Genomic DNA, 14,096 nt, shown 5'->3' on the forward strand with positions numbered 1-14,096 from the left:
GACCCTGAATCTCCACCTGCAGTGTCTCTGGGGGTGGGAGGACGGCTGGAGTCAGATGACCCCCGCCTCACTCGCTGTCCCACGTGGGCCCAGTTCCCCTTAGGCGGGGACCACAGCTCTTGCTCAGCCCCGGCTTCCTGTCGAACTGCCTCGGCCCCACCCCACGCTCCGGGCACTTCCTTCCCACAGTGCGTCCTGGACATCGACTCTATGCTGCCCCTGCTGCTGCTGCCCCTGCTGTGGGGGGGTGAGTGGGCTGGGGGAGGGGGAGGCACAGGTGGGGGCCGGGCAGTGGCTGAGCCTCAGTGTCCCCCTGCCCAGGGTCCCTGCAGGAGGCTCCCGGGTACGAGCTCCAGGTGCAGCGGTCGGTCACGGTGCAGGAGGGGCTGTGTGTCTCTGTGCCCTGCTCCTTCTCCTACCCCACGTCCTCCCGGGGTTCCTCCAGCCAAGTCTACATCTTCTGGTTCCGGGAGGGGGACCACATTTACAAGGATGACCCTGTGGCCACAAACCATCCACAACGGCCAGTGAAGACAGAGGCCCAGGGCCGATTCCACGTCTCCAGCGACCTCCGGACCCCCAACTGTTCCCTGAGCATCAGAGACGCCAGGTGGGGGGACACAGGGTGGTACTTCTTCCGCGTGGAGACAGGACGTGATGTGAAATACAACTACGCTGAAACGAAGCTGTATTTGCATGTGACAGGTATGGCAGGGGATCCGGGTGAGGCCGGGGGCTTGGCCACCCCGTAGTAGGTCAGGGACAGGGTGGGCTGGGCTGCTGAGAAGGGATGTGGGGTCAGGAGCCAGCCTGGGGCCTGAGGCCCGGGTTGCTCTCAGGGTCGCCCTGGTCCCCACCCTGGGCCCCAGAACCTGACTCTCTGCCCAGCCCTGACCGAGAAGCCTCACGTCCACGTCCCGGCACCCCTGGAGTCCGGCCGCCCCACGCAGCTGACCTGCAGCCTGCCGGGCTCCTGCCCCGGGGGGAGACCGCTCTCCTTCTCCTGGGCGGGGGAGGCCCTTGACTCTCGGGACCCCGGGACGCTGCGCTCCCCACTGCTCACCTACACGCCGAGGCCCCAGGACCATGGCACCAGCCTCACCTGTCGGGTGGACCTCCAAGGAGCTCAGGTGACCACGGAGAGAACCATCCAGCTCAATGTCTCCTGTGAGTGCTGGGGCAGAGGGGACAGCTGGGCCCCCGAGGGCGGTGGGAGTGGTGTGTGTGCATGTGTGTGTGCACATGTGTGAGTAACGCATGTCTGTGATGTGTGCTTGTTTGTGTGCATGTGTGAGTGTGTGCATGTATGAATGAGTGTGCATGTGTGTGACCCTCTTTGTGCAGAGTGAGACAGGGCAGGATGGGAGGGGTGGACCCTCAGCCTCTCCCTTTCCCCAGCAAGTCCCTCTGCCTGCACTTGTGAGCCCGAGAAGCAGGAGGGCTCCTGGCCCCTGGTCCTCACCCTCATCAGGGGCTCCCTCATGGGGGCTGGCTTCCTCCTCACCTACGGCCTCACCTGGATCTACTACTCCAGGTGAACCGCCCGGCTGCCCTGCCTGCCCTGCCCCGCCCTGCCCTGCCTGCCCTGCCCTGCCCTGCCTGGGGTTGGGAGTTAACGTGGCCGACTGTGACGAGGCTCCTGTCTGCACTGTAGGTGCGGAGCCCCCTCCGTCTCAACTCAGCACTGACAGGAGGACGGGAGCTCAGAGCCACAGATGCGGGGACGCACTGTCAGTCTCTCCATGAGACCCTCCCACCCCTGTTGCTCCTCCCCCACCCCTACTTCACCTGCCAATCCCCGCTGGTCCTGCCCCACCCCACCCCAGCTTCAGCTCCCACCCCTCTCTCCCCTCCCCACTTGGACCTCAGTGCCCCAATACCCAGAAGTTGCCTGGTTGACAGCTGAGTCTCCGGTCTCCCTGGCTCCCTCCTGGATACACCCAGATACATGGTGTGGTCAGGGGCACAGCATTTCTGTTCCAGTCAAGACCCCATCAGGGGCAGCTGTGCTGTGGCAGGCTCAGCCTCCACCTGTGGTGCCGGCATCCATCATGGGCGCCGGTTCACGTCCCGGCTGCTCCTCTTCTGATCCATCTTTGTGCTTGGCTGGGAAAGCAGTGCAGGATGGCCCAAGTGCTTTGTCCCTGCACCTGCGTGGGAGACCCAGAGGAAGCTCCTGGCTCCTGGCTTCACTGGGCTCAGCTTTGCCCATTGAGGCCATTTTGGGAAAGAACCGGCAAATGGAAGACCTTTCTTTGTGTGTCTCTATCGTTTCCTCTCTCTCTCTTTCTCTCTCTTTCTGTGTGTATGTGTGAGTATATAACAATGTCTCTCAAAAATATATAAATAAATAAGGAAGATTTGAAACATACTTCAACACGTATGATCTAAGGACACAGGCTAAGGGAAATCAGGCGTCTATGGCTCTGCCTGCATGACATGTGCAGTGCAGTCAGACCCGAGAGAAGAGAGAGACACGGGGACCAGGGAGAATGGGGTTGGGGTCCTGGGTGTGAGTTTTCCTGGTTGGGAGGATGAAGAAGCTCCTGGGACAGATGTGGTGATAGCAGCACAACAAGGGAATGGATTTAAACGGCACTGAACCACGTCCTGCAGAAGGCCTGAAATGATAAAATAATGTGAGATTTATTTATTTAGGGGCTGCATTGTGGTGTTGTGCATGAAGCCGTCCCCTGCAGTGCCGGCTGCCAATGTGGGCTCTGGTTCAAGACCAGGCTGCTTCACCTCTGATCCAGCTCTCTGCAGTGACCTGAGAGAGCACCAAAAGATGGCCAAAGTACTTGGACGCCTGCACCTTCATGGGAGACCCGGAGGAAGCTCCTGGTTGCTGGCTTCAGAGCAGATCAGCTCTGGCCACTGCAGACATTTGGGGAGTGAACCAGCGGATGGAAGAACTCTCTCAATCTCTCTCTCTCTCTCAATATCTTTCTCTCAGTCTCTCTCTCTCTCTGCCTCTTCTTCTCTCTCTGTTTAATTTGGACTTTCAAATAAATAAAAAAACTTTAAAAAAAAGTTTTATTTACATATCTGAAAGCCAGAATGAGAGAGAGAGAGAGAGAGAGAGAGAGAGAGATTGAGAGAGAGATCTTCCATCTGCTAGTTGACTACTTAGAAACAGCCAGGGCTGGGTCAGGTTGAAGCCAGGAGTCAGCAGCTTCTTCCAGGTCTCCCACATGGCTGAGGGGCCCAAGCACTTGGACCACCTTCTGCTACAGTTCCCAGGCCATACCAGAGAGCTGGATTGAAAGTGGAGCAGCTGGGACTCGAACCAGCGCCCAATTAGGATGCAGGCATCACGGGTGACGGCTTTATCTGCTATGCCACAACCCTGGTCCCTGAAATCATAAATGTTATTAAGCGTTTTATAGACACTGGTAGTAAATCACAGAGAAATGGGAGCTGGGGGCTCACATTCAATGGAAGCCCCATTGCAGTGAGAGACTGCGGAACCTGGGCCATCATGTCCCCCAGGGAGCCCTCAGAGTTCCTGCCAGGGACCTCCTACCCCAGTGCTCACAGGAACACCCAGACCCCGGGGCTGTCACCGTCCCCATCCTCCTCTCGCCTTTCCGTTTTGTCAGTCATGCGAAGCAGGCCGGCATCTCCTAAGACCGGAACGGAACATTTCCTAATCACGGTGCAAACCTGTTGGGCTCAGATACCGCATTGTGTTCAGATTTCTCTGTGCCCAGAAAGGCCCTGGCTGGCTGGTGCTTCACCACGGTGGAGATCCCACAGCTGCGAGTCCGTGGTGATCCGTGAGTGACGGGGACTGGCAGCACAGGCTGGCCCTTCCTCTGCCTTGGCAGCACCTCCCGCGGGTGTATCTGCACCACGTCCTCCTCGGGTTGGGGGGCAGAGGAGGGCGGCACCCTCAGGACAGGAAGCAGGTGCAAGTGTGCGCTGGACCCCGTGTGCCACAAATCCCCGTTCTTTCCCGTGACAGAGACTTCCGTGGTTGTCTCACTCTGCAGCCGCCAGGCTGGGGCCAAGGGGCCATCTTCCCTGGCCCTGTCTCTTGGCCGCTCAGCCCAGCCTCCCCACCCTGTTGTCGCGCTCCCCCACAAGGGGGAACCTCAGGGCTCCTGGCGCTTCCTCACCAGCTTCCTCTCAGCCTCTCAACATCTGGACAGGTGGAGCTGACCCACAGCGAGTTCCATCGCTAGGATGGAGGGAGAGCCTGCACGCTCAGGACAGTCTCCAACCTGGAGATCCGTCTCCTCTCGGGCCGGCTTCCTCCTGTGCTCACAGTGCCTGTGAACCCGGCTCCACGGGGTCACGTGCTCACGAGGGTAGACACCAAGAGCCCCGTGGTGCTGGGCCGGGGGGGGTGGTGGTCACTGAGCACATCCTCACGTTCCCACATTCTAACTTGGAGTGGACCTGCCAGGATGGAGCCTCCTCATAAGCCAGGACATGGACGCGTCCAAAGTCGCCATGGCCACTCTGTGTCTGAGGTCCATCCGAGGGAGGAGTGGTGTTGGCAGTGGTTGGGTGTTGCGGGGTTAAGACGGTGCTGGAGTCTCCATCCCCACACTGGAGCTCTGGCTTCCTGCTCCGGCTGCATCCTGATCCAGCCCCTGCTAACGTGCCCCCTGGGAGGCAGCCACGATGGCCCAGGGCTCGGGTCGCTGCCGCCCACACGGGAGACCCAGATGGAGTTCCGAGTTCTTGGTTTGACTGGGGCTGATCACCAGCTGTTGTGGGCATCTGGGGGTGGTGGGACACGAATGCAGCAACTCTCTGTGCCTGTCCCACTGCCTTTCAATCCAAATATGAAAATTTAAAAAAGTTAAAAATAATATGCAAGAGGGTGATGTGGCACTGCGGGTTAACGCCCTGGCATGAAGCTCCGGCTTCCCACATGACGCTTGTTTGAGTCTGGCCGCTCTACTTCCCATCTCTGCTGTGGCCTGAGAAAGCAGTAGAAGATGGCCTAAGTCCCTGGGCCCCTGCACCCACGAGAGAGACCCGAAAGAAGCTCTTGGCTCCTGGCTTCGGATAGGGGCTGCTCCGGCCGTTGCGGCCACCGGGGAATGAACCAGCAGGTGGAAGACTGACTCTCTCTCTCTCTCTCTGCCTCTCCTTCTCTCTCAAATAAATATATATAAGTCCTTAAAAAAACAATATGTCTTTGGGAAAAATGCACCTACAAATACACACACACACCCCTGTGAGATCAACTGAAGTTCTGGAATGTTCATTACTTTGGATTTTTTTTTTTCACTTCTATTAGGTGGGGCCTCGTGTCCCGGGGAGGCCCAGCCTGGCCTCCTTGCTGCCCTGGGGGCCGAGCTTCCCTGGTACAGGCTGTGGGGAAACCTGTCCTGTCTGTCTGTCTGTCTGTCTGTCCCTCGTGGCTTCTGGTTGCCACCCCCCCTCTCCTCACCCACCCCAGTGTTTCTCCCTCCCTACCCTAAGGATTTGTTTATTCACCTGGCCCAAGGGAAACAGCGCCAGGCTGTCTTGAGAGCCGACACACACAGCTGAGGCTGGCTGGCCCACCCAGTGGAGGGCCCTGGTGTGTCACGGCCATGGGGGCCTGGCCCGGGGCTCAGCTACTTTCCATCTGGAGCCCCTGCTCTACCCCTGTGCGTGTGCCACGGGCGTTCAAGGTGGCCGCCTCGTGGGGCCATGAACCCTGGGGCGGGGGAGACCCCGGCTGGATCCAGTGAAGACTGACAGGGTGCGCAGGTCACGTCTGTGATGGGAAGCTCCACCCCCCACTCGGTGACGTGACGGGGAAGTGGGTGCAGGGCCGCTGGGATGAGCATCAAGGTTGTGGCACAGAGGGAGAGAGCAGGGACCCAGCCGTGAGCTCGCCAAGATAGGAAGGGACGGTGGCCGAAGAGCACGGTGCAGTGTGTGTGAGTGTGTGTGTGAAAGTGTAAGTGTGAGTGTTTGAGTGTGTGTATGCCTGTGTGTGCTGTGAGAGAGTGTGAGTGTGTGATGTTGTCTCTGTGTGTGTGTCTGTGTGACTATGTGAGTGTAGGTGTGTCTCTGTATGTGTGTGTGTCTGTATGTGAGTGTGTATGTAAGTCTGTGTGTGAATGTATGTGTGTGAGTGTGTGGAGGTGACTGTTATGTGAGTGTGTTTGAGAGTGTGTGTGTCTGTATGTGAGTGTGTATGTAAGTCTGTGTGTGAGTGTGTCTGTGTGAGAGTCTGTGTGTGTGTCCTGTGAGTATGTCTTTGTGTAAGTCTGTGTGTGAATGTGTGTGTGAGTGTGTGGGGGTGACTATCCATGTGAGTGTGTTTGAGAGTGTGTCTGTGTAAGTGAGTCTGTGAGAGATGTGTGTGTGAGTGTGTGAGTTGTGTCTGTGTGTGAGTCTGAGTGTGTGAATTCGTATGAATGTGTGATTGTGAGTTTGTGTGTGAGTCTGTGAGCATGGGTGAGTCTGTGTGTGAGTATGTGTGTCTTGTGAGTGTGTCTGTGTCTGTGTGACTACGTGAGTGTGTGTGTCTGTGTGTGAGTGTGTCTGTGTGTGTGTCCTGTGAGTGTGTCTTTGTGTAAGTCTGTGTGTGAATGTATGTGTGTGAGTGTGTGGGGGTGACTATCCATGTGAGTGTGTTTGAGAGTGTCTGTGTGTAAGTGAGTCTGTGAGAGATTTGTGTGTGAGTGTGTGAGTTGTGTCTGTGTGTGAGTCTGAGTGTGTGAATTCGTATGAATGTGTGATTGTGAGTTTGTGTGTGAGTCTGTGAGCATGGGTGAGTCTGTGTGTGAGTATGTGTGTCTTGTGAGTGTGTCTGTGTGACTACGTGAGTGTGTGTGTCTGTGTGTGAGTGTGTATGTAAGTCTCTGTGTGAGTGTGTTTGTGTATGTGTGTGTCCTGTGAGTGTGTCTTTGTGTAAGTCTGTGTGTGTATGTATGTGTGTGAGTGTGGGGGGGTGATTGTACATATGAGTGTGTTTGAGAGTGTCTGTGTGTAAGTGAGTCTGTGTGAGATGTGTGTGTGTGAGTGTGTGTCTGTGAGTGATTTTCAGTGTGTGAATGTGTGATTGCTGGTGTGTCTGTGTGTGACTATGTGAGTGTAAGTGTGTGTGTGTATGCCTTGCGAGTGTGTCTGTGCATGGATGAGTCTGTGTATAGGTGAGTCTGTGTGTGTCTTGTGTGTCTGTGTGTGTGTGAGTGTGAGTGTGTGTGGCAGGGGTGGGGAGGGGGTGTAGGAGGATGAAAAGAGGAAGAGCTGACATCAAGAAGGGAGCGCTCACGAAACCCACTGAGGAGTCTGCCGCCATCGGACCAGGCTGTGAGGAGCCTGCCGCCATCAGACTGGGCTGTCAGATTCTGCCACCATCACACTAGGCTGGCCCGAGCACGAGAGGGCGCAGGTGAGAGCGCTGACGTCACTGTCACCCTCAGGAGCCCACACAACAGCTGCGCCCACAGACTCTGGGCAGGAGAAGGCGCAGCACATCAGGCCCTGACCCCCGGATGCTGAGGAGCGGGGAAGGAGACAGCGGGGAACGCGGAGCGGGCGCTGTGTCCTGACTCCGCGGTCTCCCTGCACGGCGACCTTGCTGCCTTGCTCCACACCTGCGTGGACGCCCCTGGCCGGCCTGTGCCCAGGAGGACGGTTTCCTAACGCGATGTCTGCAGACACCCACGGCCGAGTTCTGGGTGGGTGATGGCCACGTCCTTTATCCCTGATGGTTAACCTTGACTGCACAGTCATCACGGGGAAGATGTAGCCTTCGTCTGCCCGTCGTCACACTGAAGTCTCTCTACAAAGGAGAAGGTGGATCGTGGGTTTCCCGGCACCCTCCCTGGACTCCACGAGGTTGGGCCCTACACTGAGCTCCACGGTAGCCGCCTGGCTCTGGTTGCCTTTGGGGAACCCCGCTAGGTGGGAGAACGCCTCCCTTGGGACAGCCCATCCTGAGTGGGCACGAGCTTCACGGCTGGCACACAGGACCCTCGGGGAGACGAGGACCCACGTGGGAGGTGCCCCGGCCCCGGCCGTCCCTGAGGACAGAGGCCCCCACCACCATGACACTCAGGCTGCAGACGCCCTGATCCTGCCAGCTCTGACTGCTGCTCGGGAATCCAAGCTCCGGCTTCTTCCCAGTGCTCGGGGCTCCTCTCTGGACGGGGGCCGCGGAGCTGCCCCCTCACCCCCGCCCCGGGACTGGCCCTCGTGTCTTCTCCCCATCTGCGTCCACCCCCAGGGGATGTCACTCTGATCTGAACATGACCTGGCTTCTCCCGCCTCGGGGACCCCGAATCTCCACCTGCAGTGTCTCTGGGGGTGGGAGGACGGCTGGAGTCAGATGACCCCCGCCTCACTCGCTGTCCCACGTGGGCCCAGTTCCCCTTAGGCGGGGACCACAGCTCTTGCTCAGCCCCGGCTTCCTGTCGAGCTGCATCGGCCCCACCCCATGCTCCGGGCACTTCCTTCCCACAGTGGGTCCGGGACGGCGACTCTATGCTGCCCCTGCTGCTGCTGCTGCCCCTGCTGTCGGGGGGTGAGTGGGCCGGGGGAGGGGGAGACACAGGTGGGGGCCGGGCAGTGGCTGAGCCTCTGTGTCCCCCTGCCCAGGGTCCCTGCAGGAGGCTCCCGGGTACGAGCTCCAGGTGCAGCGGTCGGTGATGGTGCAGGAGGGGCTGTGTGTCTCTGTGCCCTGCTCCTTCTCCTACCCCACGTCCTCCCGGGGTTCCTCCAGCCCAGTCTACATCTTCTGGTTCCGGGAGGGGGACCACATCAGATACGATGATCCTGTGGCCACAAACCATCCACAACGGCGAGTGAAGACGGAGGCCCAGGGCCGATTCCACGTCTCCAGCGACCTCAGGACCCCCAACTGTTCCCTGAGCATCAGAGACGCCAGGTGGGGGGATACAGGGTGGTACTTCTTCCGCGTGGAGACAGGACGTGATGTGAAATACAACTATGCTGAAACGATGCTGAATTTGCGTGTAACAGGTATGGCAGGGGATCCAGGAGAGTACGGGGATGTGGCCACCCCATAGTAGGTCAGGGACAGGGTGGACTGGGCTCCTTAAGGCATGTGGGTTCAGGAGCCAGCCTGGGGCCTGAGGCCCGGGTCACTCTCAGGGTCGGCCTGGTCCTCCACCCTGGGTCAAGACCTGCCTCTATGCCCAGCCCTGACCGAGAAGCCTCACGTCCATGTCCCGGTGCCCCTGGAGTCCGGCCGCCCCACGCAGCTGACCTGCAGCCTGCCGGGCTCCTGCCCCGGGGGGAGACTGCTCTCCTTCTCCTGGGCGGGGGAGGCCCTTGGCTCTCGGGACCCCGGGACGCTGCGCTCCCCACTGCTCACCTTCACGCCGAGGCCCCAGGACCATGGCACCAGCCTCACCTGTCGGGTGGACCTCCAAGGAGCTCAGGTGACCACGGAGAGAACCGTCCAGCTCAATATCTCCTGTGAGTGCTGGGGCAGGGGGGACTGCTGGGCCCCCGAGGGCATTGGGAGTGGTGTGTTTGTGCACATGTGTGACTAGTGCATGTGTGTGATGTGTGCTTGTTTGTGGGTGTGTGTGTGCATGTATGCATGTGTGAGTGTGTGCATGTGTGCATGTGTGAGTGTATGAATATATGCATGTCTGTGCATGTGTGAGTGTGAGTGTGTGCATGTGTGTGAGTGTGTGGATGTGTGCATGTGTGTGAGTGTGTGCATATGTGTGACCGTGTCCCTGTGTGTAGGAGACAGAGACAACACTAACCTAGAACAGTCTGCCTGTGGATCTGAACGTGAGGAGTGCGGGTGTGGCGTGGTCAGCAGACCCCGGCCTTGCCTTGGGTGCCCCCCGGGTGCACGCCCCGACCACCCTCACCTCTGACAGGGCCCTCTCTCCCCGGCAGATGCCGTGCAGAACCTCACTGTCAGGGCCTTCCTGGGAAACAGCACAGGTACAGAAACCCTCTGCTCTCTGGGCTGTGCTGGGCCCTGCAGGAGTCCCCCCTCCCTCCTGCCCCACCCAGCCGCTCACCATGGTCCTGCATTGGCAGAGGCAGCCAGAGGGTCAGCTGCCTCCTCCCTCCTCACCCTCCCCTGCCCTGCAGATCTCATCTCAATCGTGCTGAGCGCCCCTAGCTTCGGCGTCCAGCCCATCCCAGCCATGGCCTAGTGCGCAGGCCAGCAGAGTTAAGTCCAGGCACCCTGGGCTCAGCCTGCAGGGCTCTCTCCTCCTCCTACCCCTCCTCCTCCTCCTCCTCACACTGCCCCTCCTCTCCTGAGGTTCAGTGGCAGAGGAGGGGAGAGACTCGTCCTTCAGCTCCCCACCTCTGACTCTCTGCTTCGCTCTCACAGCCCCAAGCACCCTGAGCAATGGCACGTCACTGCCTGTCCTCAGGGGCCAGTCCCTGCGCCTGGTGTGCGAGGCCGACAGCAACCCCGCTGCCCAGATGAGCTGGTCCAGGAAGGGCAACGCCGGGAGTCCCCCCCACGGCTCGGCGTCTGCGGTCCTGGAGCTGCCCAACGTGGAGGCTGCCGACGCAGGAGAATTCACCTGCTGGGCTCAGCACCAGCTGGGCTCCCAACACCTCTCCTTCAGCCTCTCTGTGCAGAGTGAGTGTCAGGGCGGGGTGGGAGGGGCCGGGGCTGGGGGCAGACCCTCAGCCTCTCCCTTTCCCCAGCAAGTCCCTCTGCCTGCACCTGTGAGCCCGAGAAGCAGGAGGGCTCCTGGCCCCTGGTCCTCACCCTCATCAGGGGATCCCTCATGGGGGCTGGCTTCCTCCTCACCTACGGCCTCACCTGGATCTACTACTCCAGGTGAACCCCCCGGCTGCCCTGCCCTGCCCTGCCCTGCCCTGCCCTGCCTGTCTGGGGTTGGGAGCTAACTTGGCCGGCTCTGATCCCAGCCTCCTGTCTGCCCTCTAGGTGCACAGTCCCCTCCATCTCAGCTCAGCACTGACAGGAGGACAGGAGCTCAGAACCACAGATGCAGGGCCGGCACTGTCAGTCTCTCCCTGAGACCCTCCCACCCCTGCTGCTCCACCCCCACCCCTACTTCACCCGCCAATCCCCGCTAGTCCAGCCCCACCCCACCCCAGCTTCAGCTCCCACCCCTCTCTCCCCTCCCCACTTGGACCTCAGCGCCCTGTCACCCAGAAGTTGCCTTGTATAGCTGAGTCTCCGGTCTCCCTGGCTCCCTCCTGGATACACCCGGATACACGGTGTGGTCAGGGGCACAGCATTTCTGTTCCAGTCAAGACCCCATCAGGGGCAGCTGTGCTGTGGCAGGCTCAGCCTCCACCTGTGGTGCCGGCATCCATCATGGGCGCCGGTTCATGTCCCGGCTGCTCCTCTTCTGATCCATCTTTGTGCTTGGCTGGGAAAGCAGTGCAGGATGGCCCAAGTGCTTTGTCCCTGCACCTGCATAGGAGACCCGGAGGAAGCTCCTGGCTCCTGGCTTCAGATCGGCTCAGTTTTGCCGATTGCAGCCATTTTGGGAGAGAACCAGCAGGTGGAAGACCTTTCTCTGTGTGTGTCTCTCTCATTCTCCTCTCTCTCTCTTTCTGTGTGTGTGTGTGTGTGTGTGTGTCGGTATATAACTATGTCTCTCAAAAAATACATAAATAAATGAAGGAAGTTTGAAACATGCTTCAACAGTATGATCTAAGGACACAGGCTAAGGGAATCAGGCATCTATGGCTCTGCCTGCGTGACATGTGCAGTGCAGTCAGACCCGAGAGAAGAGAGAGGGACGGTGACCAGGGAGAATGGGGTTGGGGTCCTGGGTGTGAGTTGTCCTGGTTGGGAGGATGAAGAAGCTCCTGGGACAGATGTGGTGATAGCAGCACAACAAGGGAATGGATTTAAACGGCACTGAACCCCGTCCTGCAGAAGGCCTGAAATGATAAAATAATGTGAGATTTATTTATTTAGGTGCCGGCACTGTGGCATAGTGGGTGAAGCCGTCCCCTGCAGTGCCGGCTGCCAATGTGGGAGCTGTTTCAAGACCAGGCTGCTTCACCTGTGATCCAGCTCTCTGCTGTGACCTGAGAGAGGAGCAGAAGATGGCCCAAGTGCTTGGAAGCCTGCACCTTCTTGGGAGACCCGGAGGAAGCTCCTGGTTCCTGGCTTCAGATCGGCACAGCTCCAGCCATTGCAGACATTTGGGGAGTGAACCAGAGGATGGAAGACCTCTCTCTCTCTCTCTCTCTCTGCCTCTCCTTCTCTCTCTGTTTAACTTGGACTTTCAAATAAATGAATAAATCTTTTTAAAAAGTTTTATTTACTTATCTGAAAGCCAGAATGAGAGAGAGAGAGAGATTGAGAGAGAGAGAGAGATTGAGAGAGAGAGAGAGATCTTCCATCCACCAATTCACTTCCTAGAAATAGCCAGGGCTGGGTCAGGCTGAAGCCAGGACTCAGCAGCTTCTTCCAGGTCTCCCACATGGCTGAGGGGCCCAAGCACTTGGGCCATCTTCTGCTACAGTTCCCAGGCCATAGCAGAGAGCTCGATTGAAAGTGGAGCAGCCGGGACTCGAACCAGCGCCCAATTAGGATGCAGGCATCACGGGTGACGGCTTTACCTGCTATGCCACAACCCTGGTCCCTGAAATCATAAGTGTTATTAAGCATTTTATAGACACTGGTAGTAAATGACAGAGAAATGGGAGCTGGGGGCTCACATTCAATGGAAGCCTCATTGCAGGGAGAGACTGCGGAACCTGGGCCATCATGTCCCCAGGGAGCCCTCAGAGTTCCTGCCAGGGACCTCCTACCCCAGTGCTCACAGGAACACCCAGACCCCGGGGCTGTCGCCGTCCCCATCCTCCTCTCGCCTTTCCGTTTTGTCAGTCGTACGAAGCAGGCCGGCATCTCCTAAGACCGGAACGGAACATTTCCTAATCACGGTGCAAACCCGTTGGGCTCAGATACCGCATTGTGTTCAGATTTCTCTGTGCCCAGAAAGGCTCTGGCTGGCTGGTGCTTCACCACGGCGGAGATCCCACAGCTGCGAGTCCCTGGTGATCCGTGAGTGACTGGGACTGGCAGCACAGGCTGGCCCTTCCTCTGTTCGGCAGCACCTCCTGCGGGCGTATCTGCACCACGTCCTCCTCGGGTTGGGGGGCAGAGGAGGGCGGCACCCTCGGGACAGGAAGCAGGTTCAAGTGCGCGCTGGACCCCGTGTGGCACAAATCCCCATTCTTTCCCGTGACAGAGTCTTCCGTGGCTGTCTCACTCTGCAGCCGCCAGGCTGGGGCCAAGGGGCCATCTTCCCTGTCCCTTCTCTTGGCCGCTCAGCCCAGCCTCCCCACACTGTTGTCGCTCTCCCCCACAAGGGGGAACCTCAGGGCTCCTGGCGCTTCCTCACCAGCTTCCTCTCAGCCTCTCAACATCTGGACAGGTGGAGCTGACCCACAGCGAGTTCCATCGCTAGGATGGAGGGAGAGCCTGCACGCTCAGGAAAATCTCCAACCTGGAGTTCCGTCTCCTCTCGGGCTGGCTTCCTCCTGTGCTCACAGTGCCCATGAACCCGGCTCGACGGGGTCACGTGCTCAGGAGGGCAGACAGCAAGAGCCCCGTGGCATTGGGCAGGGGGTGCACTGAGTGCAACCTCACATTTACGCGTTCTAACTTGGAGTGAACCTGCCGGGATGGAGCCTCCTCATAAGCCAGGGGCCTGGATGCGTCCAAAGAAGCCATGGCCACTCTGTGTCTGAGGTCCATCCGAGGGAGGAGTGGTGTTGGCGGTGGGTGTGTGCTGCGGGGTTAAGACGGTGCTGGGGTCTCCATCCCCACACTGGAGCTCCTGGCTTCCTGCTCCGGCTGCATCCTGATCCAGCCCCTGCTAACCTACGCCCGGGGAGGCAGCCGCGATGGCCCAGGGCTCGGGTCACTGCCGCCCACACGGGAGACCCAGATGGAGTTCCGAGCTCCTGGCTTGGCCGGGGCTGATCCCCAGCTGTTGTGGGCATCTGGGGGGAACACACACGTGGCAGCTCTCTGTCTCTCTCCCGCTGTCTTTCAAACAGTATATGAAAATAAAAAGAATGTAAAAGTAATATGGCTTTCGGGCCAGCACCACGGCTCACTGGGCTAATCCTCCACCTTGCGGCGCCGGCACACCGGGTTCTAGTCACAGTCAGGGCGCTGGATTCTGTCCCGG

The 14,096-nt window shown here is 59.0% G+C and overlaps 2 protein-coding genes across 2 annotated transcripts; both read left to right on the forward strand.

Moving 5' to 3' along the window:
- The first annotated feature begins 168 nt into the window (after positions 1-168).
- On the forward strand, positions 169-2,371 carry LOC138846623 (sialic acid-binding Ig-like lectin 14). Its single transcript, XM_070062956.1, has 5 exons — positions 169-247; positions 322-705; positions 889-1,167; positions 1,399-1,534; positions 1,655-2,371. The coding sequence occupies exons 1-5, from the start codon at positions 211-213 to the stop codon at positions 1,686-1,688; spliced, it is 870 nt and encodes a 289-aa protein (XP_069919057.1). The 5' UTR covers positions 169-210; the 3' UTR covers positions 1,689-2,371.
- A 4,785-nt stretch (positions 2,372-7,156) lies between these two features.
- Positions 7,157-11,577, forward strand: LOC138846621 (sialic acid-binding Ig-like lectin 14). Its single transcript, XM_070062950.1, has 7 exons — positions 7,157-8,485; positions 8,560-8,943; positions 9,124-9,402; positions 9,841-9,888; positions 10,289-10,546; positions 10,615-10,750; positions 10,859-11,577. Exons 1-7 carry the CDS (start codon positions 8,446-8,448, stop codon positions 10,890-10,892), a joined length of 1,179 nt encoding a protein of 392 aa, XP_069919051.1. The 5' UTR covers positions 7,157-8,445; the 3' UTR covers positions 10,893-11,577.
- Positions 11,578-14,096: the final 2,519 nt, after the last annotated feature.

Source organism: Oryctolagus cuniculus, chromosome 18 (genome assembly GCF_964237555.1).
Source record: "Oryctolagus cuniculus chromosome 18, mOryCun1.1, whole genome shotgun sequence".
In the NCBI taxonomy this organism is placed as follows: Eukaryota; Metazoa; Chordata; class Mammalia; order Lagomorpha; family Leporidae; genus Oryctolagus; species Oryctolagus cuniculus.

What these genes read in the sequence shown, in the direction of transcription:
- LOC138846621 (XM_070062950.1), top strand. Translation starts at nt 8,446, where the DNA reads ATGCTGCCCCTGCTGCTGCTGCTGCCCCTGCTGTCGGGGG. An exon ending in CTTCCTGGGAAACAGCACAG is followed by an intron (nt 9,889 to 10,288) that starts GTACAGAAACCC and finishes TCGCTCTCACAG; the next exon opens with CCCCAAGCACCCTGAGCAAT. An exon ending in CTTCAGCCTCTCTGTGCAGA is followed by an intron (nt 10,547 to 10,614) that starts GTGAGTGTCAGG and finishes CCCTTTCCCCAG; the next exon opens with CAAGTCCCTCTGCCTGCACC.
- LOC138846623 (XM_070062956.1), top strand. Translation starts at nt 211, where the DNA reads ATGCTGCCCCTGCTGCTGCTGCCCCTGCTGTGGGGGG. An exon ending in GCTGCCCCTGCTGTGGGGGG is followed by an intron (nt 248 to 321) that starts GTGAGTGGGCTG and finishes CCCCCTGCCCAG; the next exon opens with GGTCCCTGCAGGAGGCTCCC. An exon ending in ACCTGGATCTACTACTCCAG is followed by an intron (nt 1,535 to 1,654) that starts GTGAACCGCCCG and finishes TCTGCACTGTAG; the next exon opens with GTGCGGAGCCCCCTCCGTCT.